At 42.9% G+C, this 27,988-nt stretch overlaps 2 protein-coding genes across 2 annotated transcripts in view; both read right to left on the reverse strand.

Moving 5' to 3' along the window:
- RNF168 (ring finger protein 168) overlaps positions 1–21,891 on the reverse strand; it is a 35,879-nt gene extending 13,988 nt beyond the window's left edge. Inside the window, exons 1-4 of the mRNA XM_032171950.2 lie at positions 21,002–21,891; positions 6,156–6,232; positions 4,946–5,125; positions 1,568–1,689 (exon numbers count right to left, since the gene is read on the reverse strand). Coding sequence (XP_032027841.1) covers positions 1,568–1,689; positions 4,946–5,125; positions 6,156–6,232; positions 21,002–21,302 — 680 coding nt within the window. The 5' untranslated portion in view covers positions 21,303–21,891. The remainder of the gene's footprint in view (positions 1–1,567; positions 1,690–4,945; positions 5,126–6,155; positions 6,233–21,001) is intronic.
- Positions 21,892–27,329: 5,438 nt separating this feature from the next.
- The window catches only part of SMCO1 (single-pass membrane protein with coiled-coil domains 1), a 12,213-nt gene continuing 11,554 nt past the window's right edge, over positions 27,330–27,988 (reverse strand). The window contains exon 3 of the mRNA XM_058426202.1: positions 27,330–27,823. Coding sequence (XP_058282185.1) covers positions 27,379–27,823 — 445 coding nt within the window. The 3' untranslated portion in view covers positions 27,330–27,378. The remainder of the gene's footprint in view (positions 27,824–27,988) is intronic.

Below are 27,988 nucleotides of genomic sequence, written 5' to 3' on the forward strand. Positions count from 1 at the left end.
ACAAAATTTACTCTTTAATCAACAAGTTGTTTAGAAATTTTTCTTAATTTTAAAACCATATAATCCTGTTATTCATTTTTAAACTTTTGAATTGAGGTGTAATTCACATAAAATGGAATGCCACATTTTGTTTACCCATTCGTTAATGGACATTTGGGTTGTTTCTACCTTTTGGCTATTTGAATAATGTTGACACAAATATTCATGTACAAGTATTTGTTTGAATGCCTGCTTTCAATTCTTTTGGGTACATACCTTGGAGTGGAATTGCTGGGTCATATGCTAACTCTGTTTAACTTTTCGAGGAATCACCAACTGTTTTCTGCAGCCACAATACCACTTTACATTCCTACCAAGCAATGCACAAGGATTCCAATTTCTCCACAACTTTGTCAACACATTATTTTCCCTTTTTGTGGATTATAGCCATCCTAATGGGTATGAAATGCTATCTCTCACTGTGGTTTTGATATCCATTTCCCTAATAACTAATGATGTTAAACACATTTTCGTGTACTTATTGGCCATTTGTACATCATGGGAAAAATGTCTACTCAAGTCCCTTTGTCCAGTTTTTAATTGTCTTCTGTTGTTGAGTTATAAGTTTTCATATATTCTAGAAAACAGACTTTTATCTGTTTTTAATATTGTTACAACTTTAATCCATCAGTTTCTCAATTTTTGCTTTTAAATCCCTAGTTTTTTCTTGTATTTCTGGTAATTTTTTATTTTTATGTATTTCAAGGTATACATTTAGATATATAAAGATTCATGAGTTACAGCCTTAAGCAGAATATTGTATCAATATGAAATACTTCTGCATTTTAGTGATTTTCTCTTCATTTTTACTTTGCACATTATGAGTACTGGCGACACTGATATTGTCACATCTTTTTTTTTTTTTTAATAGTACCTCCTTCATTTAACATTCTCTTCTCCTAAGCTTCCTCCCACCTCAAATCCAAAATTCCAACAAATCTTGGAAGGAGGTGAGTGACCTGCACATATTTCCTCAGTTGAACCAGAAGTCCGTATGTATTTTTCAAGTCTAGATTGTGGTTTTTAAACTTTTCCAACTATGAATTACCATGGGAAAGCTGATGTTTGCATAAAGCCACCAACTCCACCTAGTATCCGACCCTGGAGGGGTGTTGCGGTGAAACTCAATCACGCCACCTTTGTCTACCTGGCTCATGTGTTTTGTGTAATATAGAAGAAATATGATGACAAATTGTAAACCCTTTCAATGAAGATAAGCCTATCTGGGACCCGTTTTTTTTCATCTGAATTTAAACCAAGAGAAAAAGGAATCCAATGCTTTACTTTGAGAAAACGGGAAATCCTGAGGCAGTAAGATAAAAGTATGAATCCGCCACAGTTAAGTGGCTGAGTGAGAAGCCAAGAGGAAGCTGTGTGAGTAGCTCTCTCCTTTCCATTCTATCTCAGCCTCAGACTATTTTCATACAAAGTTCATGGACCAAACTTTGAGAATCAGTAGCCTATATGAACAGAAAACGCTGGCATACAGTAGGAGGTCAACAAATAATTCATAGTCACGTTCACTTACTTCTGAATATCTCCAGTGTTTGTTTGTTTGTTCTTACTTTTCTTTTCAGACTTGGGTGTAACTGCATCAGATTTTCTGCAATTCAAGGGAGAAGCCGAGATACTTCCCTCACAGAAATTGTTCTTCAGCAATAGAAAAAGCATAACAGACATTATGAGAGAGAACTTTATGATAAAATAAACTATTAATTTGACTAATTCAGAAATCCACAGCATTTTTCACAAATTATAGTTACATTTAAATTCTATATATCCCTCGAAGAATATTGACCACGCAAAAATCAGAATAAACTATGTTCATCTAAGTTGGTCTAAATTAATTACATTTTTACTGTACATCATCAAGCACAAAATAAGGCATAATACTAACCTCATCAGCTGATAATTCCTGTTGATTTTTCTTTTCTTTCCTTTTTTTTTTGAGACAGAGTCTCGCTCTGTCGCCCAGGCTGGAGTGCAGTGGCGCAATCTGGGCTCACTGCAAGCTCCGCCCCCTGGGTTCACGCCATTCTCCTGCCTCAGCCTCTCCGAGAGCCACCAGCCGTAATTTTTTTTATTTTTTTTTTTTAGTAGGGATGGGTTTCATGTTTGTCAGGATGGTCCGATCTCCTGACCTTGTTCCACCTTCACCTCCCAAATAGCTAGGACTACAGGCATGAGTCACCATGCTTGGCTAGGTGGGTTGTTTTTGTTTTATTTTGAGACAGAGTCTTGCTCTGTCATCCAGGCTGGATTTCAGTGGAGTGATCATAGCTCACTGTAGCCTCAACCTCCTGGGCTCAGTCAATCCTCCCATCTTAGCTTCTCGAGTAGCTAGGACACAGGCATGTGCCACCATGCCCAGCTACTTTTTTTAAAATGCTTTGTAGAGATGAGGTCTCACTATGTTGCCCAGGCTGGTCTCCAACTATTGGAATCAAGTGATTCCCCCACCTCAGCCTTCCAAAGTGTTGGGATTATAGGTCTGAGCCACTGCACCCAGCCTGTTGATTTTTCTAATAAATATTTTTATATAATTACTTTTATCTATATGGACATATTCAAAGAGCTATGGATATACCCTAAAGAAGAGTTTTATGTAACAGTATTTTAGTTCTGGACTTTAAGGGCATATTAATAAAAATCATCAAATATTTACTTGCCATACCAGTCTCGTAAGTTTCTTACTACCCTAATGGAAAAGTTCATATATGGTGATGGGGAATATTTGGTCTTAAACCACCAAACTTTCATAAATAAATAGAAAATTATTCTAGGCTGGGCATGGTGGTTCATGCCTGTAATCCCAGCACTTTGGGAGGTCGAGGTGGGTGGATCACATGAGGTCAAGAGTTCAAGACCAGCCTGGCCAACACGGAGAAACCCTGTCTCCACTAAAACTACAAGAATTAACAGGGTGTGGTGGCGGCACCTGTAATCCCAGATACTATCTGGAGGCTGAGGCAGGAGCATCGCTTGAACCAGGAGCTGAGGTTGCACCACTGCACTCCAGCCTGGGTGACAGAGTGAGACTCTTGTCTCAAAAAAAGTAAGTTAAAAAAATTATTCTACAGTATCAATAAATCTACTCTTATAATACCATGGGAAAACTAGATATACTTCTTCCCTATTCCATTTATTATTCTATTGGTCAATGACTTTTATTTAGTTTCCTGATTGTGTATCTTTCTAAAACGATTCTACTCAAAAAACACACATACAAAGGGGCATATAACCCAAAATTTGGGTACATTATTATGAATGGTAGGCCTTTCAAAAAAAATTCCCAATTCTGAGTATACTCATTTTGCTAAGTATATATATATATATATAATTATATTCTATTGTATTTCCCATAATTCAATGGTAAGTGTATGTTAAGGTATTTGTTGTTTGAAAGCTGAGGAGAATGTTTCACACTTCCCTAGACGCCTCTGAAGATCGTATTCCCTAGGTCCCATCCCTAGAGACTCTGACTTAATAGATTTGGAGTAAATATGAGAGTTTGTATTTCAACAGCATTCCCAGCTTACTCTGACAGGCTCGTTCAAACCGCTGGGCTCCATAGTACCCTCTGATCTTAAAGTATGTTTTCTCACACACCATTTAATTCATTTTCTTACAGGCAGCAATTTAACTACAGGAAGCAGAACATCTCAGTTTAATACATTATCTAAAAATTTAATGTGCTTTACTTTCAAAATGTGATTTACATCCATAAAATGGAATATTATTCCACGAGGATTAGACTGACTACATGTAGTAATATGAAAATCTCTAAGATGTATCAAGTGGAAAAATGCAAGCAGCAAAACAATGTGATTGCTTTATTAATCCTTTTTAGGTGAACAACGAAAAAAACATTTTTTTTTGGAGACGGTCTTCCAGGTTGAAGTGCAGTGGCGAGATCAGCTCACTGTAACCTCAAACTCTTGGGCTCAAGGGATCCTCCTGCCTCAGCCCCTCCCAGTAGGTGGAGCTACAGGCATGCACCACCACATTCGGCTCATTTAATTTTTCTGAAGAAACAGGGTCTCACTTTGTTGCCCAGGCTGGTCTCAAACTCCTGGGCTCAAGTGATCCTCTCGCCTCAGCTTCCCAATGTACTGGGATTACAGGCCTGAGCCATTGCACCCTGGCAAGAAAAAAGTTGTAAGAAACTGTTAATAGTGGTTACCTTTGGGGAAAGAGACTGATATAAATGGAAAAGGAACGGGAGTGGAGGTGGAAGAAGGAAGAAGGAAGCTTTCATTCTTCACTGAATAGCTTTCCTACATATAAAAAAGTTGTTAAACAACCTGCGGTGGCTCACGCCACAAACCCAGCACTTTGGGACGCCGAGGCGGGTGGATGGCTTGAGCCCAGGAGCTCAACACCAGTTCAGGAAACATGGCAAAGCCCTGTCTCCACAAAAAATTAGCCAGGCATGGTAGTGCCAGCCTGTAGTCCCAGCTACTCGGGAGGTTGGAAGGATCACTGGAGCCCGGTGGTCGAGGCTGCAGTGAGTTGTGATTGTGCCACTGCACTCCAACCTGCATGACAGAGTAACACCTGTCTCAAAAAACAAAAAACCCCCCAAAACCTGGATTAGAGCAAATATGTAACAATATGCAAAACAATTTTACTTTAAGTAAAGCAAAAATGTCATCAATAGCTTCTAATTATGGCAACGCCGTCTCTTCTGTTCTTTGAAAACCACAGTCAAAGCAATAAGTATGTTAATAGTTAGCTTTCTGTATCAGCAGGTTCCAAACACTCAAATCCAACCAGCCTGGGGTGGAAAAGACCGTATTTGTGAGATGCAGAACCTGCAAATACAAGGAGCTGACTCCTCCCATGAGCGGGTTCTGCAGCGGATACCAAGGAGGACCGTACCTCAACGTTCCCTCCTAGAACTTACAATATCAATGCTTAGCTTTCTTGCCAGCTCCTCATCACTTTTCAGTTGTTCTTCCATCGCTCTTCGCCTTTTTTCTGCCTGTCTTTTTTCCTCTTCTTCCTCCTCTGCCAATAACCTCTGTATGTATTCTTCACTGGCTTTGTTTTCTTCTTCCTCGCTGGCCCGTCGCTCTGCCTCCACCTTAAAAGTGATTAATAAAGAGCAATCCTTCTCTGAACGTTTTGGTATACTTGCAATATTTCATAACAATAATAGAAAAGTAGAAAAAGAACAAATTGGCAGAAATTTAAATGATCTCAAATGAAGTACAAATCTGGAGAAGTAGATTCCTGAAAGATAGCTGTCCCATCTCAGCCTCCCAAAGCACTGAAATTATAGGTGTGAGCCTCCACACTCAGCCTGAGATGTATTACAAGTGAAAATTACACACAAAATTTTGAAGACTAAAAAAAGAAGAGAAAAATCTCTATTTATATAACTTCATATGTAATGAAAACATAATGCTTCACTATAAACACTGCTTTTCAGGTACTTTTCCTATTTAGGAACTTCACAGTTAGCCCTTTAACCTTTCCTCATCTAAACCCATAATCTACCATCCTTCTTCTTTAAGCTCAAAACTTGAGGGAAATAAAAAAATATCCTGGTATGGATTAAATTAGGAAAAAGAAGAATTAAAAAATTTTCTTCATACGCAAATGCTTAGGGAACACTATCACATAAGAGCATTAATTATGTAGAAGTAAATTATAGCAAAAAACAAAGCCCTTATAAAGTACATTAAAATTATCCATATTTTGGCCGGGCGCAGTGGCTCACACCTGTAATCCCAGCACTTTGGGAGGCTGAGGCGGGCGGATCACGAGGTCAGGAGATGGAGATCAGCCTGGCTAACACGGTGGAACCCCGTCTCTACTAAAAATACAAAAAAATTAGCCGGGCATGGTGGCGGGCGCCTGTAGTCCCAGCTACTCGGGAGGCTGAGGCAGGAGAATGGCGTGAACCCGGGAGGCGGAGCTTGCAGTGAGCCGAGATCGCACCACTGCACTCCAGCCTGGATGACAGAGCGAGACTTCGTCTCAAAAAAAAAAAAAAACTATCCATATTTCAAGATGTACTAGCTATATAAGCACAAAAAACTAAATTAAAATCTGAAACTAAAAACACAGCAGAGAAATATTCCAAAAAATAATAACTATTTAGCACCTACCTTGCTTATTTCCTCTTCATATTCTCTTCTCAATTCCCCAGGTTTACTTAACAGACGAACTGGCTGATAGTCATCAGCTATTTCATATCAAAAAAGAAAATAACATTATAGGCAACACAATTTTATGGTAACTTTGGTCTTCCATTAAAACTTACTAATATTAAAATGAAAAATTAAAATATACAACTATTAACAACTACAGCAATATCTCCTTTTGGAATTCCATTTTTAAAATTTATTTTATTTATTTTAGATTTATTTATTTTATTTATTTTTTGAGACAGAGCCTTGCTCTGCTGCCCAGGCTGGAGTGCAGTAGCACAGTCTCAGCTCACTGCAACCTCCATCTCCCAGGTTCAAGTGATTCTCCTGCCTCAGCCTTCTCCTGAGCAGCTGGGATTATAGGCATACGCCACCACACCCGGGTGATTTTTTACATTTTTGGTAGAGTCAGGGTTTCACCATGTTGGCCAGGCTGGTCTCAAACTCCTGACCTCAAGTGATCCACCTGCCTCGGCCTCCCAAAGTGCTGCGATTACAGGCGTGAGCCACTGTGCCCAGCCTGGAATTCCATTTTGTAAGGCCAGAGGTTTAGGGTTTTGGGTTTGAAATGGCATATGAATGCATATACTTAACCCTTCCTCTAAACTTCCATTAAAATAACAGTAAAGGAATTTTTAAAAACTGTAATCCTACAACAGCAGAGATTAGCAGAGGAGGTTAACCAATTAAAAAAAAATTTTTTTTTTTTTTTTTTTGAGACAGTCTTGCTCTGTCACCCAGGCTAGAGTGCAGTGGTACAATCTCAGCTCACTGCAACCTCTGCCTCCCAGGTTCAAACAATTATTGTGCCTCAGTGTCCTGAGTAGCTGGGATTACAGGCGTGCCCCACCATGCCCGGCTAATTTTTGTATTTTTAATAGAGACCGGTTTTCGCCATGTTGGCCAGGCTGGTTTCAAAGTCCTAACGTCAGGCAATCTGCTCACCTCAGCCTCCCAAAGTGCTGGGACTACAGGCGTGAGCCACCGTGCCCGGCCCTAGTTGAAAAATTTTTAATGAATTTCTAGAAAATGGGAAGGCAATGAAATAGAGATAACTGATACAGCAGAAATGAAGGAAAAGAAATCCTTGGAAGGGAAGACTACAGCTGAGGTAAAATTAGAAGAGAATCTGCCTCCTATTTGCCTAGAGAGAGGCTCATAGAGTCCAGAGTGAGTAACTGTGGGACCAAAAACAGAACTCGAGATTTATAAGCCGTTAAATCAGAATCCTCGACTTACCGGCATTTCTCCCTGGATATGGGTGCAGGTGCACACACGCATATTTCTTTAAAGAAACAGATCTAGAGAGAGCCAGAGCAGCTAATGTAAGAGGTGGTGGCCCAGAGCAAAGTCCTCTGCAATCAGGCAGTTAGGGATGGCAAGGCACAAAGGCCAAGTTTCCATCAACTTGAACTCAGCGTCTGCCCATCACCAATACCCTTCCGTGTACGCAGAGCTTTTGTCCCAGGCCTCATTCTCAAACCTAAAAGCTAATCCAAGGATCGTCAGACATTTGAAATACATCTGCAGGACTAGAGAAACAGTAAGCTATACAAAGAGAAAAAATCGTCACCCTGGAGTTGAAAGATAATTCCGGGTCAGAAAATAACCTAAATGCGTGTACGTATCCTCAGCAAATCTGATGAGAATTTTATTCTATAAAACAAGACCCTGTTTTATAAAGTGTAAAAAGGGAACACCCAAAAAAGAGAACGCATCTGCCTGTTTCAAGGGGCAGCTGCTACTCAACTCCAGCTGACTATGACTATCAGGAATCTCAGGCCTGTCCGTGCCATATTTTTGCTTTCTCAAGAAAATCCAGAGGTGGCAGGGGTGGATGGTGAGAGATGACTTAATGGGTACAGTGTACATTATTTGGGTAGTAGATACCCTAAAAAGCCCTGACTTCGCCACTATGCAATCTATACATGTAACAAAATTACCCTTGCACCCCATAAATTTATCCAAGTAAAAAGAAAAAAAAGAAAAGAAAATCCAGCAATCCAGATGTTAATATGAAATCTTCCAACTTAAATATCGGCATTGGATGGGTCACAAAAAATATGCACACAGGATTCCTACAGCCTGCAGGCCAGCAGTTTGAAAAATCTGCAACAGAGACACTAAAAAACAGTGACGTAACTCCAAAACAGTTAGGGATGCAGTATGCTGAATTCTCATTTATTTTAGTCACTTAGGAGGATCTATTCAAGACAATACAATGGTATATACAGGAGAGACGTATGTAAGGCTGCTTAAAAAGTAGAAGGATATTCAGCTGGCTTAAACTGAGATCTAGATCAGCAAGTCTTAAAGCAGAATCTACGAAACCCTGGAGGTATCCGAGACTTTTTTCAGGGAAACTGCAGAGTCAAACTATTTTCATTTAAAAAATCAAGGTAAGCTGGGAGCAGTGGCTCACGCCTGTAATCCCAGCACTTTGGGAGGCTGAGGCAGGCAGATCATGAGGTCAGGAGTTCGAGACCAGCCTGGCCAATATGGCGAAACCCTGTCTCTACTAAGAATACAAAAATTAGCCAGGCGTGGTGGCACGCACCTGTAGTCTCAGCTACTCAGGAGGCTGAGGCAGAAGAACTGCTTGAACCTGGGAGGCGGAGGTTGCAGTGAGCAGAGATTGCGCCACTGTACTCCAGCCTGGACGACAGAGGGAGATTCCGTCTCAAAAACAAAACAAAACAAAACCCAAATAAAACAACTGACAGTAGGCCGGGCACAGTGGCTCATGCCTGTAATCACAGCACTTTGGGAGGCCAAGGCAGGTGGATCACTTGAGGTCAGGAGTTCGAGACCAGCCTGACCAACACGGTGAAACCCGTCTCTACCAAAAAATACAAAAAGCCGGGAGTGGTGGCAGGCACCTGTAATCCCAACTACTTGGGAGGCTGAAACAGAAGAATTGCTTGAACCTGGGAGGCAGAGGTTGCAGTGAGTTATGATCGTGCCACTGCACTCCAGCTTGGGCAACAGAGCAAGACCCAGTCTCAAAAATTCAATCAATCAATAAATAAAAAGTGGGGGTGGGGTGGGGGTGGGGTGGGGGTGGGTTGGGGGCAAAAGGCCAGGTGTGGTGGCTTATGCCTATCAGCCCAGCACTTTGCAAAGCCAAGGTGGGAGAGTCACTTGAGCCCAGGAGTTTGAGGCTGCAGTGAGCTGTGATTGTGCCGGTGCACTCCAGCCTGGGCAACATAGTGAGACCCGGTCTTTACAAAAAAAGACGAGGGGCAGAGGACTTAAATAGACATTTCTCCAGAGATTATATACAAATGACCAATAAGCACATGAAAAGATGTTCAACATTGGCCGGGCGCGGTGGCTCACGCCTGTAATCCCAGCACTTTGGGAGGCCGAGGCGGGCGGACCATGAGGTCAGGGGATCGAGACCATCCTGGCTAACATGGTGAAACCCCATCTCTACTAAAAATACAAAAAAATTAGCCGGGCGTGGTGGCGGGCGCCTGTAGTCCCAGCTACTCAGGAGGCTGAGGCAGGAGAATGGCGTGAACCCGGGAGGCGGAGCTTGCAGTGAGCCGAGATCGTACCACTGCACTCCAGCCTGGGCGAAAAGAGCGAGACTCCATCTCACAAACAAACAAACAAAAAACACATGTTCAACATCACTAGTCATTAGGGAAATGCAAATCCTGAGTACAGAGATACCGCTTCAGAGGATGGCCAACACTTGGTGCTTTTTATAATAGTCATCCATTAAGATATATACACACACATAATGGAGTATTCGGCCAAAAAAGGAAACGGAATGGACACACGCTAGAACACGATGGACCTTCAAGACACTATGCTGCATGAAACAGCCAGTCACCAAAGGGCAGATACTGTATGTGGTTCCACTTGTACAAGACACCTAGAGCAATTAAACCCGCAGAGGCAGAAAGAATGGAGGTCGCCAGCGGCCAGGGAGGGGTGAATGGGGAATTATTGTTTAATGGGCAGTTTCAAGCGTGGAAGATGATAAAGTTCAGAGATGAATGGTGGTGACAGCTGCACAAAAACGTAAATGTACTTCATGTCACGCAACTGTATATTTAAAAATGGTTAACATGGCAGATTTTATGTTATGTATCTTTTACAATAAAACCGGAAAAAAAGTAAATCACTTTACACATTAGATACAATAAAATAGTAGCTAAGAGGCTGGGCACAGTGGCTCATGCCTGTAATCCCAGCACTTTGGAAGGCTGAGGCAGGAGGACCACGTGAGCTCAGGATATCAAGACCAACCTGGGCAACACAGCAAGACCCTATCTTTGTTCAAAAAAAAATTTTTTTAAGTAGCTAATCTAGGAAAACAATAATGAAGACAGATGTATTATACTAGAAAGCAAAACATATCATTAAGCAGAATTAAACTAAGCATGTGTGGTACTGACACAGCTACTGATAAAGAGATAGTTAAAAAATAAAAAGCCCAGGCCAGGTGCCATGGCTCATGCCTGTAATCCCAGCACTTTGGGAGGTGGAGGCAGGCGGATCACTTGAGGTCAGGAGTTCAAAACCAGCCTGGCCAACAAGGCAAATAACCCTATGTCTACTAAAAATACAAAAATTAGCCGGGCATGGTGGTGCGTGCCTGTAATCCCAGCTACTCAGGAGGCTGAGACAGGAGAATCACTTGAACCCGAGAGGTGGAGGCTGCAGTGAGCCAAGATCGCGCCATTGCACTCCAGCCTGGGTGACAGAGAGAGACTCCATCTCAAAAAAAAAAATAAATAAATAAATAAAATAAAAATAAATAAATAAATAGCCCCAAATTGCTCTGGAAAATAAGCACGTGATTAGTGAAACAGTACGTATATCAATGTGGCTGTATTACTACCGAGTAGTGTGGCTGTAAGTGGCAATCAAGGGCAGGGGGGAGTTAAGATGCCTCCCTCATACAATACTCAAATTCAAGGTGGATTAAAAAACGGAAAAAACAAACTATAAACGACTAAGAAGAACATATGAGATAAATTCCAAAACAATTAAAACTTTCATGGGATGAAAGACATCCCAAAGTTAAAAACAAACTAGAAGTTATTTGCAAATACATAAATCGCCAGAGAATTAGTGTCCAGAATATAACTAGAACTTCCACAGATCAATCAAAAACCACAACAGGCAAAGGAAAGGCACATGCAATTTACAGAAGATGCCCAACTACTACAGCAAGCAGAGAACTGAACTTTTGTTAAACCACGGATGACAGATTTTTAAAGTTTACTTATTTCTACATAAACTGATCTAAATTAAGATCAGTAAGTTATTCAACTGCAGACACAAGTTAAAATTGTCTTCGTTTGCCTTTTTCTTTTTTTTTTTTGGCAACAAGATCTCACTCTTGCCCAGGCTGGAGTTCAGTGGTGTGATCATAGCTCACTGCAGCCTCCAACTCCTGGGCTGAAGCGATTCTCCTGCCCTAGCCTCCTGAAGCACTGGATAACAGGTGTGAGCCACTGCACCCAGTCCATTTGCTATTTCTTATTCTTTTTTGACGGAGTTTCGCTCTTGTGGCCCAGGCTGGAGTGCAACGGTGCAATCTCAGGTAACTGTAACCTCCACCTCCTGGGTTCAAGTGATTCTCCTGCCTCAGCCTCCTGAGTAGCTGGGATTACAGGCATGTCCTACCACGCCCGGCTAATTTTTTGTAATTTTAGTAGAGACGGGAGTTTTACCATGTTGGCCAGGCTGGTCTCGAACTCCTGACCTCAGGTGATCCACCTGCCTTCCAAAGTGCTGGGATTACAGGTGTGAGCCACCACACCCAGCCTTCCATTTGCTATTTCTTTTTTTAAATTTTTTTATTTTTTTTTGAGACAGAGTCTCACTCTGTCACCCAGGCTGCAGTACAGTGGCACCATCTCAGCTTATTGCAGTGTCCACCTCTCAGGCTCAAACGATGCTACTGCCTAAGCCTCCCGTGTAGCTGAGACTATAGGCGCCTGCCACCACACTCGGCTAATTTTTGTATTTTTTGTAGACGGTTTTGCCATATTGGCCAGGCTGGTCTCAAACTCTCAGGCTCCAGCGATTTGCCTGCCTTGAACTCCCAAAGTACCAAGATTACAGGTGTGAGCCCCTGCACCTGGCCTGTTTGCTATTTCCTAAACAACTCTAATTTTATGAGGAATTTGAATATCTCAGTTTTATAGACTTAAAGTGACTATACAATTTTTGCCATCTGTTGGAAACAACTCTCGACACTCTTCAGTTCTGGTTAACTCTAAAATTTCTGTTGAAACCCACTTCAGTTAAACATTCCTACTATACTTGATATTTTGCTTCTTCGCAGCAAGTGGTCTTCCTAGGCAGCCAGGACTCATTTAAGGAAGTATGTCCCCATGCTTTTTATTTTATTTTGGAGGAAAAAAATCCAAGTTAGTTGAAGACCTGAATGTATAATACTGGATGAAAAATAAAAATAAATAATAAACCTTAACTTGAACAGTTGAGCTGCTCATAAAACTGTCCTCCCATCACTGAACTAGACTGCTTATAGCACCATGTAAATGGCAGTTTCCTTCTCCCAATTAAATTTGCATTCCTGGGCTGGGCACAGGGTGCAAAACATAAAGAGATAGTTAAAAAATAAAAAGCCCAAAATTGCTCTGGAAAATAAGCATATGATTTGTGAAGCAGTACGTACATCAGCGTGGCTGGATCATCACCAAGTAGTGTGGCTATAAATGGCAATCAGGGGCAAAGTGCTGGGATCACATCTGTGATCCCAGCACTTTGCGAGGATGAGGCAGGAGTATCACTCGAGCTCAGAAGTTCAAGACCAGCCTGGGTAACATAGTGAGACCCTATCTCTACACAAAATAAAAAAATTAGCCTGGCGTAGTGGTGTGTGCCTGTGGTCCCAGCTACTCAGGAGGCTGAGGTGGGAGGATTGCTTGCGCCTGGGAGATGGAGGGTACAGTGAGCCAAGATTGCTCCTTGGCATTCCAGCCTGGGCGACTGAGTGAGACCCTGTCTCGAAAATAAAATAACGTAAAATAAATTTGCACTTTCTGCCTCAATATTTATTTTGAAAATTTTCAAATCTACAGGAATTGCAAAAATAGTATGATAAACCCCCATTTAACCTGCATTTAGATTCATGAAGTTTTAAAATTGCCACATTGTCTTTCGTGTGTGTGTATTTTCTGAACCATTTGAAAGTTGCATGATCATAACCCTTCACCAAATCCTTAAGTGTCCACCTGATAAGAGATGCTGTCCTTATCTCTGGATCTTGATATGCAATGATCAAGTTCAAGAAAATTAACATTGATCTATTACCCATCATATCAATGATCAAAATTTCACCAACTATTCCCATGTCTTTAATAACAACCTTTGTCCTAATCCATGTTCTAATCCAGGGTCGTGCACTGCATTTAGCTGTCATTCTCTTTTAATCTCCCTTTAAACTAGAATGATTCCTAAGGCTTTGCCTTCATGACACTGACATTTTTGAGGTACTAACAACTGTGTTTTGTAGAATTTCAATTTGGGTTTTTGTTTTCTCACAATTAGATTCAGGTTATGCCTTACACTCATCCTATCAGGAGGACCGCAATGTTTGTTTGTTCCATGGATAACGTTAACTGTGATCACTTCATTACTGTGATAACATGCTTCTCGACTGTATCCTTTACCCTTTGTACTTAATAAGCAATCTGTAAGGTGATATTTTCAGACTATATGAGTCTTCCATTCTCCAGCAAATTTTCAAGCAGGGGTTTTGACATCCATTTGTGATTCTTGCCTGCATCAATTTTTACAATGACAGTCGCAAACAGAAAGGAAATTTAGACATTCTAAGGCTGATTCTTCCCTACTATAGGATTCTTTTTTGAAAAATCCAAATGTAAAACACACCTGTCTCCATCACACTAATTCACTTTCAAATACTTCATTTTTTAAAGCTATCTCATATATGTGCTTTCTTACAACCTTCCTTCTATAAAGTAAATGAGTAGACTCACTTTATGTATTATGTGGTAACAAAGTTAACACATAAACACCAATTATATTTTTATAAATTATCAATGAACAATACTGAAAATTTAAAAAATTTTATTTAAAATAGTCTCAAAGGCCATAATATAATTAGGGATAAATATTAGTTTCTTAGGGCTGCCATAGAAAAGTACCACAAATTGCGTGACTTGAAAATACAGAAATTTATTTTCTCACAGTTCTGGCTAGAAGTCCAAAATAAAGGTGTCAGCAGGGCCACGACACTTTTGAAACTTGCAGGGGATCCTTCCTTGCCTCTTCCTTGCTTCTGACGGTGCTGATAACCTTAGACATTCCTTGGCTTGTAAATACATCACTCCAGTCCTCCAGCCTCACATGGTGCTGTGTCTTTACATCATCTGCCTTCTGTGCGTGTCTGTCTCTGTGTCCAAATTTCTCCTTTTTATAAGGAAACCAGTCATAATGGATTAGGGCCCATTCTAATGACCTTATTTTAACTTCATTACTGAAAAAAACTGAAGGTGACCTACACAAACAGAGAAATATACTATTTTCATGGATACAAGGACTCTGTTGCTGTTTGGATGTCAATTCTCCCCAAATTGTTCTATTAAGTTCAATGCAACCCCAATCAAACTCCTAACAGGCTGTTAGTAGAAACCGGTAACTTGATTTAAAAATTTAAATAGGCTGGGTGTGGTGGCTCAGTCCTGTAATTCCAGCACTTTAGGAGGCTGGGACGGGAGGACTGCTTGAGGTGAGCTGTTCAAGACCAGCCTGGGCAACACAGCAAAACCCCATCTCTACAAAGAATAAATATATGGAGGAGGGGCACGATGGCTCACACCTGTAATCCCAGCACTTTCCGAGGTTGAGCCGGGCAGATCATCTGAGGTCAAGAGTTCGAGACCAGCCTGGCCAACGTGGTGGAACTCCTGTGTCTATTAAAAATACAAAAATTAGCCACGCATGGTGGTACATGCCTGTAATCGCAGCTACTCAGGAGGCTGAGGAAGGAGAACCCCTTGAACCTGGGAGACAGAGGATGTAGTGAGCTGAGATCGCGCCACTGCACTCCAGCCTGGGGGACAGAGCAAGACTGTCTCAAAAAGAAAAAAAAAGATTTACTCTAAAGTCACAGTAATCAAGACAGTGTGACACTAATATTAGAATCAACAGATCAACGAAATAGAATAGACCCACATTATTTTTTAAAAAAGTCTTTTCAACGAAAGGTACGGGAATAACTGATACCCATATGGGAAAAAGTTAACCTCAACCCCCTATCTTATACAATATTCAAAATTAATTTGAAATGGATCAAAGACCTAAACATAAAAGTTAAAACTGGCCAGACACAGTGGCTCACACCTGTAATCCTTGCACTTTGGGAGGCCAAGGCAGGCGGATCACGAGGTCAGGACTTCAAGACCAGCCTGGCCAACATGGTGAAGCCCCGTCTCTACAAAAAATACAAAAATTAGCCAGGCATGGTGGTGTGTGCCTGTAGTCCCAGCTACTCAGGAGGCTGAGGGAGGAGAATCGCTTGAACCTGGGAGGTGGAGGTTGCAGTGAGCCGAGATCGCGCCACTGTACTCCGGCCTGGGCGACACAACGAAATTCAGTCTCCAAAAAAAAAGGTAAAACTATAAATCTTTTAGGAAAAAAAAAACAGCAATATCTTAGCCTGAAGGTAGCTAAAGGTTTCTTACGCCATAAAAAGCAATAAACTATAAAAGGAAAAATTTATGAGACTTCATGAAAATTAAGAATTTCAGCTCGTCAAAATAATTAAGAATATCTGGCAAAGTACCAGTATTCAAAATACATAATGTCTACAACTGAATAATATAAACAATTTAGGGGAAAAAGAATTAAACAGACACTTTACAATGGAAGACAGCAAAACTGCCAATAAGCACACGAAAAAGAACACTATCATTAGTCACCTGGAAATTGAAATTAAAACAAGATACTACTATCAATACAAACCAAATGGAATGGTTAAATTTAAAAAGACAGATAACATCAAAAGTTGGTAAGATGTACAGAAACCAGAACCTGTATGCTGTTGGTGGGATTACAAAATGATACAACCACTTTCGAAAAAGATCTGGTAGTTTCTTCTTTTTTCTTTTTTTTTTTTTTTGAGATGGAGTCTCACTCTGTCACCGAGGCTAGAGTGCAGTGGTGCGATCTTGGCTCACTGCAACCTCTGCCTCCTGGGTTCAAGCAATTCTCTGCCTCAGCCTCCCAAGTGGCTATTACAGGTGCCCGCCACCACGCCCGGCTAATTTTTATATTTTTAGTAGAGATGGGGTTTCAGCATCTTGACCAGGCTGGTCTTGAACTCCTGACCTCATGATCCACCCGCCTCGGCCTCCCAAAGTGCTGGGATTATAGGCGTGAGCCACCATGCCTGGCCAGTAGTTTCTTATAAAAATACGTACCTATTCTACGCTGCATAATTCCAGCTCCTAATTATTTACCCCAAAAAAACCTGAAAACATAAGGCCACACATACACACACACAGACACAATACTTGTACAAGAATTTTCTCAGCAACTTTATTCATAATATCCAAAACTGCAAGCAACTGAGGCACTATCAGTGGAGAATGGCCAATAATATACAGCATAGTCAACGGTGGAATAATACTTAAAAAACGAATACCTACACAAGAATAAATCTTGAGGCCAGGCGCGGTGGCTCATGCCCATAATTCCAGCACTTTGGGAGGCCAAGGCGGGTGGACCACCTGAGGTCAGGAGTTCGACACAAGCCTGGGCAACATGGAGAAACCTCGTTTCTACTAAAAATACAAAAATTAGCCAGGCATGGTGGTGCGTGCCTGTAATCCCAGCTACTCAGGAGGCTGAGGCAGGAGAATCACTTGAACCCAGGAGACAGAGGTTGTAGTGGGCCGAGATCCTGTCACTGCATTCCAGACTGGGTGACAGAGCAAGACTGTCTCAGGAAAAAAAAAAAAAAAAAGAATAAATCTTGAACCTTATGCTGAATAACCCCCCAAAAGATATGCTGAAGTCCTAACTCCCAGTAACTAAGAATGTGCTCTTACTGGAAACAGGTTGTTACAGATATAATGGAGTTCATACAAAGAGTAGAGAGCCTTTAATCCAATATAACTAGCGTCCTGGTAAGAAAAGAGAGAGACACAGAGGAGACGGCCATGTTTACAGAGACACACTGGGAAGCTCCACGTGCCAATGGAGGCAGAGACTGGAGTGACTCAGCTACAAACCAGGGGAACACCGTGGATTCCAGCCACACCAGAAGCTAAGGAGAAGGGCACGGAACAGATTCTCTGCCAGAGCCTTCGATGTACATGTCCCTGCTCCCTGCTGGCACCTTGGGTTTGGAGTTCTACTCTTCAGAACTGAGGGAGAATAAATTTTTGCTAAGTTTGTGGTACTCTGTTATGGTAGCCCTAGGAAATAAAAAGAATTCCATTTATATGAAGTTCCAGAACAGAAAAAACTCATCTGTGGTGGATAAAAACTAAAACAGGCCGGACGCGGTGGCTCACGCTTGTAATCCCAGCACTTTTGGAGGCCGAGACAGGTGGATGAGGTCAAGAGATTGAGACCATCCTAACCAACATAGTAAAACCCCTACTAACAATACAAAAAATGTATTTTTTTACAATACAAAGCCTGTAATCCCAGCTACTCAGGAGGCTGAGGCAGGAGAATGCCCACAACTCAAAAAAAAAACAACCTGATTAAATGACAGGCAAAATTGTGGCTTTTTCTAGGTTCTAGGAGAAAAACAGAAACAAAAAGAATGAATGAGCAAAGGATTTGAATAGATATTTCGTATTTTTCCAAAGATGATATACAAATGGCCAATAAACGCGTGCAAAGATGCTCGCCACCCTTAGTCATTGGGGGCAAATAACAACCACAATGGGATACCACCTCATACTCATCAGGATGGCTACTATCAAAACCCAGAAAACAGCAAGTGTTGGTGAGGGTGCCGAGAAACTGGACACCCACGCACGGTTAGTGGGAATGTAAAACGGTACAGTCACTGTGGAAGACAGTACAGCGGTTTCCAAAACCAATTACACACAGAACTACCACACGATCTAGAAATTCCACTTCCAGGTATACATGCAAAAGAATAGAAAACAGGACCCTGAACAGACATTTGTACACCCAAGTTCACACCAGCATTATTTCTAATAGCCAAGAGGTGGAAGCAATCCAAGTGCCCACTGACAGATGAACAGATTTCTTTTAATATAGCATACACATACACTGGAACATTATTCAGCCTCGAAAAGAAGGGAATCCTGTCACATGCAGTATGGATGAACCTGGAAAACATTATGCTAGGTAAAACAGGCCAGACACAAAAGGACAAAACCTACGAAAATTCCACTTATAGGAGGTACCTACAGCAGTCGGGTTCACAGAAATGGAAAGGAGAACGGTGGTTGTCAGGGGATAGTGGGAGGGAGGAATGGTGAGCTTCAAGGGTATGGAAATTCAGTTTGGGAGGATTAAAAAGTTCTGGAGATGGACGGTGGTGACGGATGCACAGCAGTGTGAATGGAGGTGTTGCCACTGAACCATACAATTACAAATGGTTAAAATTTTCCTCCCTTCTTTCTAGCCAAAAACATTTTTAAGTGGTTAAAATGGTAGTCTTGTTATATTTTACCACAGTTTTTTTTTTTTTTTTTTTTTTTTTTGAGACGGAGTCTCGCTCTGTCGCCCAGGCTGGAGTGCAGTGGCGCGATCTCGGCTCACTGCAAGCTCAGTCTCCCAGGTTCACGCCATTCTCCTGCCTCAGCCTGGAATTACAGGTGCCTGCCACCATGCCCGGCTAATTTTTTGTATTTTTAGTAGAGACGGGGTTTCACCGTGTTAGCCAGGATGGTCTCGATCTCCTGACCTCGTGATCCGCCCTCCTCGGCCTCCCAAAGTGCTGGGATTACAGGCGTGAGCCACCGTGCCCGGCCCCGCAATTTTTTGAAACACAGAGTTAAGATACCAGTTCACATGTACTAGCATGGCACAGAAAATAACAAGTGTTGGTGAGGAAGTGAAGAAACTGGAAACTTCGTGCTCTGCTAATGGAAATGTGAAATGGTACAGCCACTGCAGAAAGCGAATGTGGCAGCTCCTCAAAAAGCTAAACATAGAATTACCATCGGATCCAGCAATTACACTCTTAGATATATAGAAAAAAGAACTGAAAACAGGTATTCAAACAAATAACTGGTACATAAATGTTCGTATCGCCAGTATTCAAATAACGAAAAGGTGAAAAAAATCAATGTCCATGCAATGGATAAACAAAATGTAACAAGTATATCCGTAAAACAAATTATTATTCAGCCCGAAAAATGAAGTACTGATCCATGCCACACTGTACATGAACCTCAGAAACACGTTAAGGGAAATAAGCTAGACACACAAGATCCTATCTTGCATCAGTCACTTATATGAAATACCTAGAATGGACAGATTCAGAGACAGGAAGTGGAATCGAAGGTGCCGAGGCTAGGGGGAAAGGTCAAATGGGGAGTCAGTGCCTCACGGTTAGAGTTTATCTGGGGTGATGAAAAAGTTTTGGAAACAGTGGTGATGGTTACATTGTGAATGTAATTAATGCTATTGAATTGTACTTAAAAATGGTTAAAATGTCAGTTTGTTATATACATTTTGGACAATATTTTAAAAATAACGCAATATACCAAAAACCATTAAATTGCACACTTTTAAACATTTTATTGAATTTATGTTACCCAGACTGGCCTCAACTCCTGGGTTCAAGCGATCCTCCCACCTCCGCCTCCCAAAGCGCTCGGATTACAGCTGTGAGCCACTGCACCCGGCCAAACCGCACACTTTTAGTAGGTGAATTGTATGGTCTGTATTTCAATAAAGCTGTTTTTTTTCACTATTGTTTAAAATGGCAATTTTGGTTTTGTTTTTTTTTTTACCACAATAAATGTATGTTTAAAAGGCAGGTACACATATAACTGTGACAAAAAAAAATTAAAAAAAGACCTGTACACGAGAGAACAGACACCATACCCTAAGCCCAGACAGGAACCACCGCACGGCTCACATTAGTGGAAGAAAGAGTCAAGGGTTCAGTTTGAGGCTCCTGAGTCTATCGGGTGTAGGGTTTAGTGATATAAAAGCGATTCTGGGCTCGTCGCATGATTAGGAGAATAAAGAATTAAATAAATGGAGACGTATAGATAAGTAAATTAGACGCCGGGCGCGGTGGCTCACGCCTGTAATCCCAGCACTTTGGGAGGCCGAGGCGGGAGGATCCCTTGAGGTCAGGAGTTTGAGAGCAGACTGGCCAGCATGGCGAAACCCCGTCTCTACTAAAAATACAAAAATTCCCCGGGCCTGATGGTGCACGCCTGTAATCCCAGCTACTCGGGAGGCTGGGGCAGGAGAATCGCTTGAAACCGGGAGGCGGGGGTTGCAGGGAGCCGAGATCGCGCCACTGCACTACAGCCTGGACGATGGAGCGAGACCCTGTCTCAAAAAAAAAGAAGGCTCTAGACGGGCAATTCTTTAATTTCTAACACAACAAACACCAATCGAACACAGCGCGGGCATTGTGACAATGGACAAAATCTTGCCCTTGACTTTATAATCCATCGACATTTGGGGACCCATAAACCTCCAAACCTCTGAGAACTATTTAGACAAATACTAGTCGGGTTTTTTGGTTTGTTTTTACTTTTTAAATGGAAAAGTGATGATTCACCTCTTCAAAGATTTGCGGCTTTTGGCCGACAAACACGCCAGGGTTTACTTACCCACTTCCTCTGATTCTTGCCCAGACGCTCTAAGCTTGCACTCCCTGGCATAGTGTTTTTGAATCACCTTCCACAGTTCCATGTTGACAAGAGAATTTCTGCGGGTATGGTACCGAGTCCACGAAGACACCCGGCGGCGACAGAAGGGACAGCTTAAACTCGCCTTTTCGACGGTCGACTGGAAGCACGGTCTACACAGCGTGTGGTTACAGGGGAGGGTGACGGGCTCGACGAGGATTTCCATGCAGATCCCGCACTGGCACTCGGACAGCGAGGGGACGGCGTCTTTGGGTAGAGCCATTTTAATATCTTAATAAAGCCGACTAAACAACGACACCTGCACGAAAAAGAATCCTATTTTCGGCCAACCACAGAGACAGCAAGAGCGCAGTTTTGTGTTTCAATGTTATGCCCAGAAGCGTATCAGAATTCGGAGAACAGGAGCATCCAACACGTCCTGAAGCAAAAAGGCGCTCTCAGAGTCAAGCAAACAGGAAGACCCCGGAGGGCGGCGTCTTTGTCCATTTTTAAGGCAAACGCCCGGCAAGCAAAGAAATGCAGGTTTTCGTCGGAGGAGCCTGGCTGCTCCGCAGCATGAACACCGCGGCTGCGGCTCCCGGTGCAGCGAGGGGAACGCCCCAAGTCCCCTCCTCCCTCACCCGGAAAGGATGCTCCGCTCAGCGCGGGGCAGCCGGGCCCCGGGACGCGGCTCCGGGAGGAACCCCGGGCTCCGGCTGCAGCATAACTTCCGCTTTACCGCTGCTGCGGGGGCGACGCGCGACTCCAATGTTCAGCTTTCGGGAGCCTGGTGCACTTTCCCAGAGCTCCGCGCCCCTGTCCCTCTTACGCAGCCAGAAACCCTATTCGTTGCGGCAGCGCAGCAGCCACCGGACAAGCGCTAGTAACGTCACAACCGCCCGCCAAAATCGCACTTCCCACCCAGAAAACTGCCCAAGGCCGGACGTTCCCGGGGCGGGACTTCCGGGGTCTGCGCGCCGCCCGCCCGCCCTGCCAGCCGGAGACGGTCCCGCCCGGGCGTCGCAGCTCCTCCTAGTGCAGCCTGGGTGGAGCCTGAGCTTTCCGAAAGCTGAGATTTCTGCGAGGCCTCAGACACCCCTGGTTTCTTGGTTTCTGGGTAGAAAAGGGAAACCTCAAAACAAATTCAACAGACAAACAAGGCCGGGCGCGGTGGCTCACGCCTGTAATCCCAGCACTTTGGGAGGCCGAGGCGGGCGGATCACCTGAGGTCAGGAGTTCAAGACCAGCCTGGCCAACATGGCCAAACCCCGTCTCTACTAAAAATACAAAATTAGCCGGGCCTGGTGGTGCGCGCCTGTAGTCCAGGTTACTCAGGAGGCTGAGGCAGGAGAATCGCTTGAACCCGGGAGGCGGAGGTTGCACTGAGCCGAGATCGCGCCACTGCACTCCAGCCTGGGCGACAAGAGCGAGACTCTTAAAAAAAAAAAAAAAAAGCCAAACAGTAATTTTTGTAATACTTCTCTCAGTACCCTTCTGAGTACCTTTTTCTTGCTGTTGATTTGTAACGAAGCCCCTTAGGTCCCTTTCCAAAACTCTTAAAAAAGTATCTCCAAGAAATATTGTGGTCAGAGAATCCACAAACCTGGGACAATTTAACACACACTTACACTTCCTTCTGTATGGCCCAGCCACTTAAAAGTCTGCAGTCCAGAGTAGGTTGTTTTAGAATTTCCTTCTCTTCTAAAAGGGCCTGAGGCCCTTTGGCTTGGGCAACAAACGTCAAGGCTGTCTCAGTCCTAGAGCTTAGATGTTATTCATGGACATCATTTAGATAATATATAGTTTAAGTTTCAACAATCAAAATTCTACAAAGGAGATTAACAAGAATAAAATTTCACATTTTATGCATGTTGAAGTAAGTTTTTATGCCTTGGCATTAACCTTTTGAATTGACAACTGATCCTACAGAATAAGTCCTAAGAAAAAAGCAGAATTTGGCCATGAAAATGATGGGAAATACACAAGGAATGTGATCCCTAGTACTTAAGAGCCTGGCCTGAGGTTTATTTATTTATTTTGGTTTTTTGAGACGGAGTCTCCATCTTGTCGCCCAGGCTGGAGCAGTGGCGGGATCTCGGCTCACTGCAAGCTCCGCCTCCCGGGTTCAGGCCATTCTCCTGCCTCAGCCTCCCGAGTAGCTGGGACTACAGGCGCCCGCCACCATGCCCGGCTAATTTTTTGTATTTTTAGTAGAGACGGGGTTTCACCGTGGTCTCGATCTCCTGACCTCGTGATCCGCCCGCCTCGGCCTCCCAAAGTGCTGAGATTGCAGGCGTGAGCCACCGTGCCCGGTCGGCCTGAGGTTTTTATGTTTTGTTTTAGAGTTGGGGTGCTGGGCCCTGAAGTTTTTTCTCTTTTGTTTTAGAATTGGGGTTTCACATCGTTTGAACCCAGGAGGCGGAGATTGCAGTGTGCCAAGATCGCCCCGCTGCACTCCAGCCTGGGGGACAGAATGAGACGCGTCTCAAAAAAAAAAAAAAAAGGTGAGACTTGTTTTTTTTTTTTTAAAAAAAAAGACAGCCACGGTGGCTCACGCCTGTACTCCCAGTACTTTGGGAGGCTGAGGCAGGCGGATCACTTGAGACCGGGAGTTCAAGACCAGCCTGGCCAACATGGTGAAACCCCCATCCTTACTAAAAATACAAAAATTAGCTGGGCATCGTGGCAAGCGCCTGCAATTCCGGCTACTCAGGAGGCTGAGACAGGAGAATCGCTAAACCTGGGAGGCAGAGGCTGCAGTGAGCCAAGATTGTGCCACTGCACTCCAGCCTGGGGGACAGAGCAAAATTCCACCTCAAAAAATACAAATAAATAAATAAATAAAATAATTGGGGTCTCACTATTTTGTCCAGGCTGGACTACAACTCCAGGGTTCCAGGGATTCTTTCGCCTCAGCCTCTGGAGTAGCTGGGTCTAGAGCTTGCAACGCCATATCCAGCTCCAGACCTGCATTTTTTGAGGGAATATTCAATCAGTGTGAAGAAAGAGAAAAGAAAATCACTGTCCGTGAAAGCAGCCTTTAAGTTCTTTTGAGGCTGCTGAGAGCCTTCAGGCTGGGTAGGGGAGTGGTTTCCAGATTGAGAAAAACAAGGAGACATGGGTCCTTGGTAGAAATCTTTGGGAACTTTTATTTCAATGTGGGTTCAGAAGCCTGTTATTGTCTGTGATAGCTCACACCTGTAATCCCAGCACTTTGGAAGGCCAAGGTGGGATGATCACTGGAGCCCAGGAGTTCAGGTCCAGCCTGGGCAACATAGTGAGACCCTGTCTCTACAAAAAATAAAAAAATTAACTGGGTGTGCTGGCTCACACTTGTACTCTCAGCTACTCTGGTGACTGAGGTGGGAGGATCACTTGAGCCCAGGAGGTCAAGGCTGCAGTGAGCGGTGATCGTACCACTGCACCCCAGCCTGGGTGACAGAGCAAGACCCTGTCTCAAAAAAAAGAAAAAAAAAGAAACCTGGGACTGTCATCCGGTGTCTACAGTATCAGTCCCTTAGCTTGGAATTTCAGGCTTGTTTTTTGTTCATTTGTTTGTTTTTTTGAGATGGCTCCTCATTCTGTTGCCCAGTTTGGAGTGCAGTGATGTGATCTCAGCTCACTGCAACCTCCACCTCCTGAGTTCAAGCGATTCTCATGCCTCGGCCTCCCGAGTAGCTGCAGTTACAGGCGCGTGCCTTGTAATACCATGTGCGTTGTAATACCACGCCTGGCAAATTTTTGTATTCTTAGTAGAGATGGGGTTTCACTTTGTTGGCCATGCTGGTCTCGAACTCCTGACCTCAGGTGATCCACCTGCCTTGGCCTTCCAAAGTGCTGGGATTACAGGCGTGAGCCACTACACCCAGCCTTCAGGCTTCCTAATATGTCCACAACCTGCTTTTCCCATGGAATCTCCCATTATTCTTTTAAACATGCAACTATGATTTATTCTCTGTCATCCAAATGTTTTGCTTTCATGACATTGCTTTCTCAGTTCATCCTAAATGGGTTGCTTTGTGGCTGTGCCTACTTCAAACATCAATTTAATGCAGTTCGGCCAGGCACGATGGCTCATGCCTATAATCCCAGCACTTTGGGAGGCCAAGGCAGGCGGATCACGAGGTCAGGAGTTCGAGACCATCCTGACCAACATGTTGAATTCCATCTCTACTAAAAATACAAAAATTAGCCGGGTGTGGTGGCAGGTGCCTGTAATCCCAGCTACTTGGGAGGCTGAGGCAGGAGAATTGCTTGAACCCGGGAGGCAGAGGTTGCAGTGAGCCCAGATCGCACCACTGCACTCCAGCCTGGGTTGGCAGAGCAAGACTCCGTCTCAAAAAAAAAAAAAAAATTAATTCCATTCTTCCAGAGTGCACTTTTATGTGCAATTTAATGCACTCCCCACCACCAGTAATGCCCCTTTTCTAAATTCACCCAATCATATATTGCCCAGTGATACTGATTTTTATTGCAGTTTTACTATTGAACTCCTGTATTTTGATTTCTATCTTCAGGTGCTTATGTCTTGTGTAATGGATATATTTCACGTGCTTCCTCAGATTTCCTTCGCCTTCTTTGCTTTCTGCACCCATAATCACTTGCTCCGCTTGGGGCTCACCAGTCGCATTTCTGGAATCTCTGGCTTCTCCTGCCACTTCTGAACAATGCAGGAGCTGACTCCTCAGAGGCTGCTAGGGCCTGGGTAATGCATGCTGGGAGTATGGGGGGTCACTCCGCATGGAATAACTTTTGCCACTTGAAACCAGTGGACTGAGTGAGCACAATAAATTCCCTTTTCTTCTTCCTTCCAAGGATGGTGTCTCCAGTGTGTCTGGAGACAGACAAGACTGAGTGAGTGTACCTGCTGAAAAAGCTGCTGTGTCTCTTGTGGCTCATTTTCAAGGAGGGGACAAGGTAACACATCACCATGTATTACTTCACATCCTTCTCTAACTTCCAGCTTTCTTCACTCTGGCTATCATGAATTTGTACCTCCCAAGTAAAGCATCGGCACTTAATCTTTACCTCGAGGGCAGGATCCACATTTTTAATGTTTCTGTTATCCACAGCACCTAGTACATGGCATTTGGTATTCGATAAATATTATAAATAAATGGTCAAGATATAATAATCCTCTTTCTGGTATAAATAACTATGGTACTTCATTAGAGAACAAATACACATTAAGATACAATTTATAGGATCTCATGATGTATATTTTAGGTGTTTTGTTTTCATTTATGAAAATAGAGATGAGGTCTCACTATTGTTACAGCTCTTTTACTCACGAATTTGATGAGTTCTGAGTTGTGCCATGACTGAGAAGAATGAGGTACATGGACACTGGAGAGTGAGTAAGGCAGAGTAGAATTTATTGAGTGACAGAAAGGCTCTTGACAGTGAGAGGGGACCCAAAGGTGAGTTGCTGGCCACGAGCCTGAGTCTGTGAGTTTTTGTGGGCTAGAAATGGGCAAGTGCATGCTGATTGGTCTGTGGCTATGCTTGACAAAGCACCATTCAGAAAAAGGCACGGTAGTGTAGAGGACCAATCGCGGAAGGGTAGGTATGTATAAAATAGGTGAAGGGTAAGGACCAATCAGGAGAGACGGTGCCAGACGAGAATGAGAGCTCTCAGTCTGGCTCATGGATTTATCTGGAACTCATAGCTTGGTTTTCAGGCTTTAGACTGTCCTTGGCTTGAAGGTTGAGTTTTACCAGGGACCCCTCCCTGTCTGCCTAGGAATTTACCTGCCTCCTATTGCTATCACCATGTTGCCCAGGCTGGTCTCAAACCCCTGAGCTCAAGTGATCCTCCTACCTTGGCCTCCTAATGTGCTTGGATTATAGGCATGAGCCACCACGTCCAGCCTTGTTTATTTTTTAAATAGGTAATACATTCACATGGTTCAAAACTGAAAATGTAAAAAATGGATTAACGGTGAAAAGACTTCCTCTTATCTTTGACCCCTAGCCTCTTAGCTTTCTTTCCTGACAACTAATGTTATCACTTTCTTGTGTATCTCTGCAGAAGAAGTTTATGGATATATAAACTAATATGTGTTATATATATATTCATATATACATATTTGATTTTCACCTTTTTTCCACTTAGCAATATATATTGGAAATAAACATTTGAAAACAACAATACATTTGGTGATCACTTCATATCATTACACAAAGAGCTTCTTTTATATGGCTACAAAGAAAATATCTATTGTATCAATTTGTCATAATTTATTTAACATCCTCTCACTCTTTGCTATAAAAATAAGACTATAATAGATTGTGCATACTTTTTGTCGTTTCCAAGATAAATTACTGGAGGTGGAATCACTGGGTCATAGGGTAACAGGTTAGTTATTGACAGATGGTATCAACTCTTTGAGGGATGACTTTTGCTTTTCAGGGGTCCTAACTGCTTTCCCCTTCTCAATTACCTGCACAGCCCTCAGCAAACTGTCCTGCAGAGCCTGGTTCTTTACCATGTTAGTAATCAGGAACGTGACGTCCCTGATGTACATCTGCCTCACTTTAGCAGTATAGTATTCCGCCTTGTTACCATGTGCAATAAAGAAGGTACAAAGTGCTGTGATGTCTCCTTCTTGCAGCCCACACTCCTCCAGAATGGACTCCCATACAACTCTAATGCGCTTGTTCTTAACTTTTCGTCTGAGTACAGAGGCTAAGGTTGGAAGTCCTCTCACCAGGTCTGGCAGCTTCTCAAGCACACGAGTATGCAAGCAGATAAGTACTTCAATGACGTAGCTGTATAAAATATTCAATTCCATTGAAGTGAGCCTACAAAAAATATGGAGAGCTTCTTAAGCAGTCAAAAATATTTTATGTAGAAACAGAAAATGAATTCTTTTAGGATAACTCAATATGAACCCACTAGAAGAACCAGCTGTTGTAATTTAGAAAATATTTACTTTAGAATTTTTTTTTTTTTTTTTTTTTTTTTTT

This window comes from Hylobates moloch, unplaced genomic scaffold (genome assembly GCF_009828535.3).
Source record: "Hylobates moloch isolate HMO894 unplaced genomic scaffold, HMol_V3 SCAFFOLD_13, whole genome shotgun sequence".
Lineage (NCBI taxonomy): Eukaryota > Metazoa > Chordata > Mammalia > Primates > Hylobatidae > Hylobates > Hylobates moloch.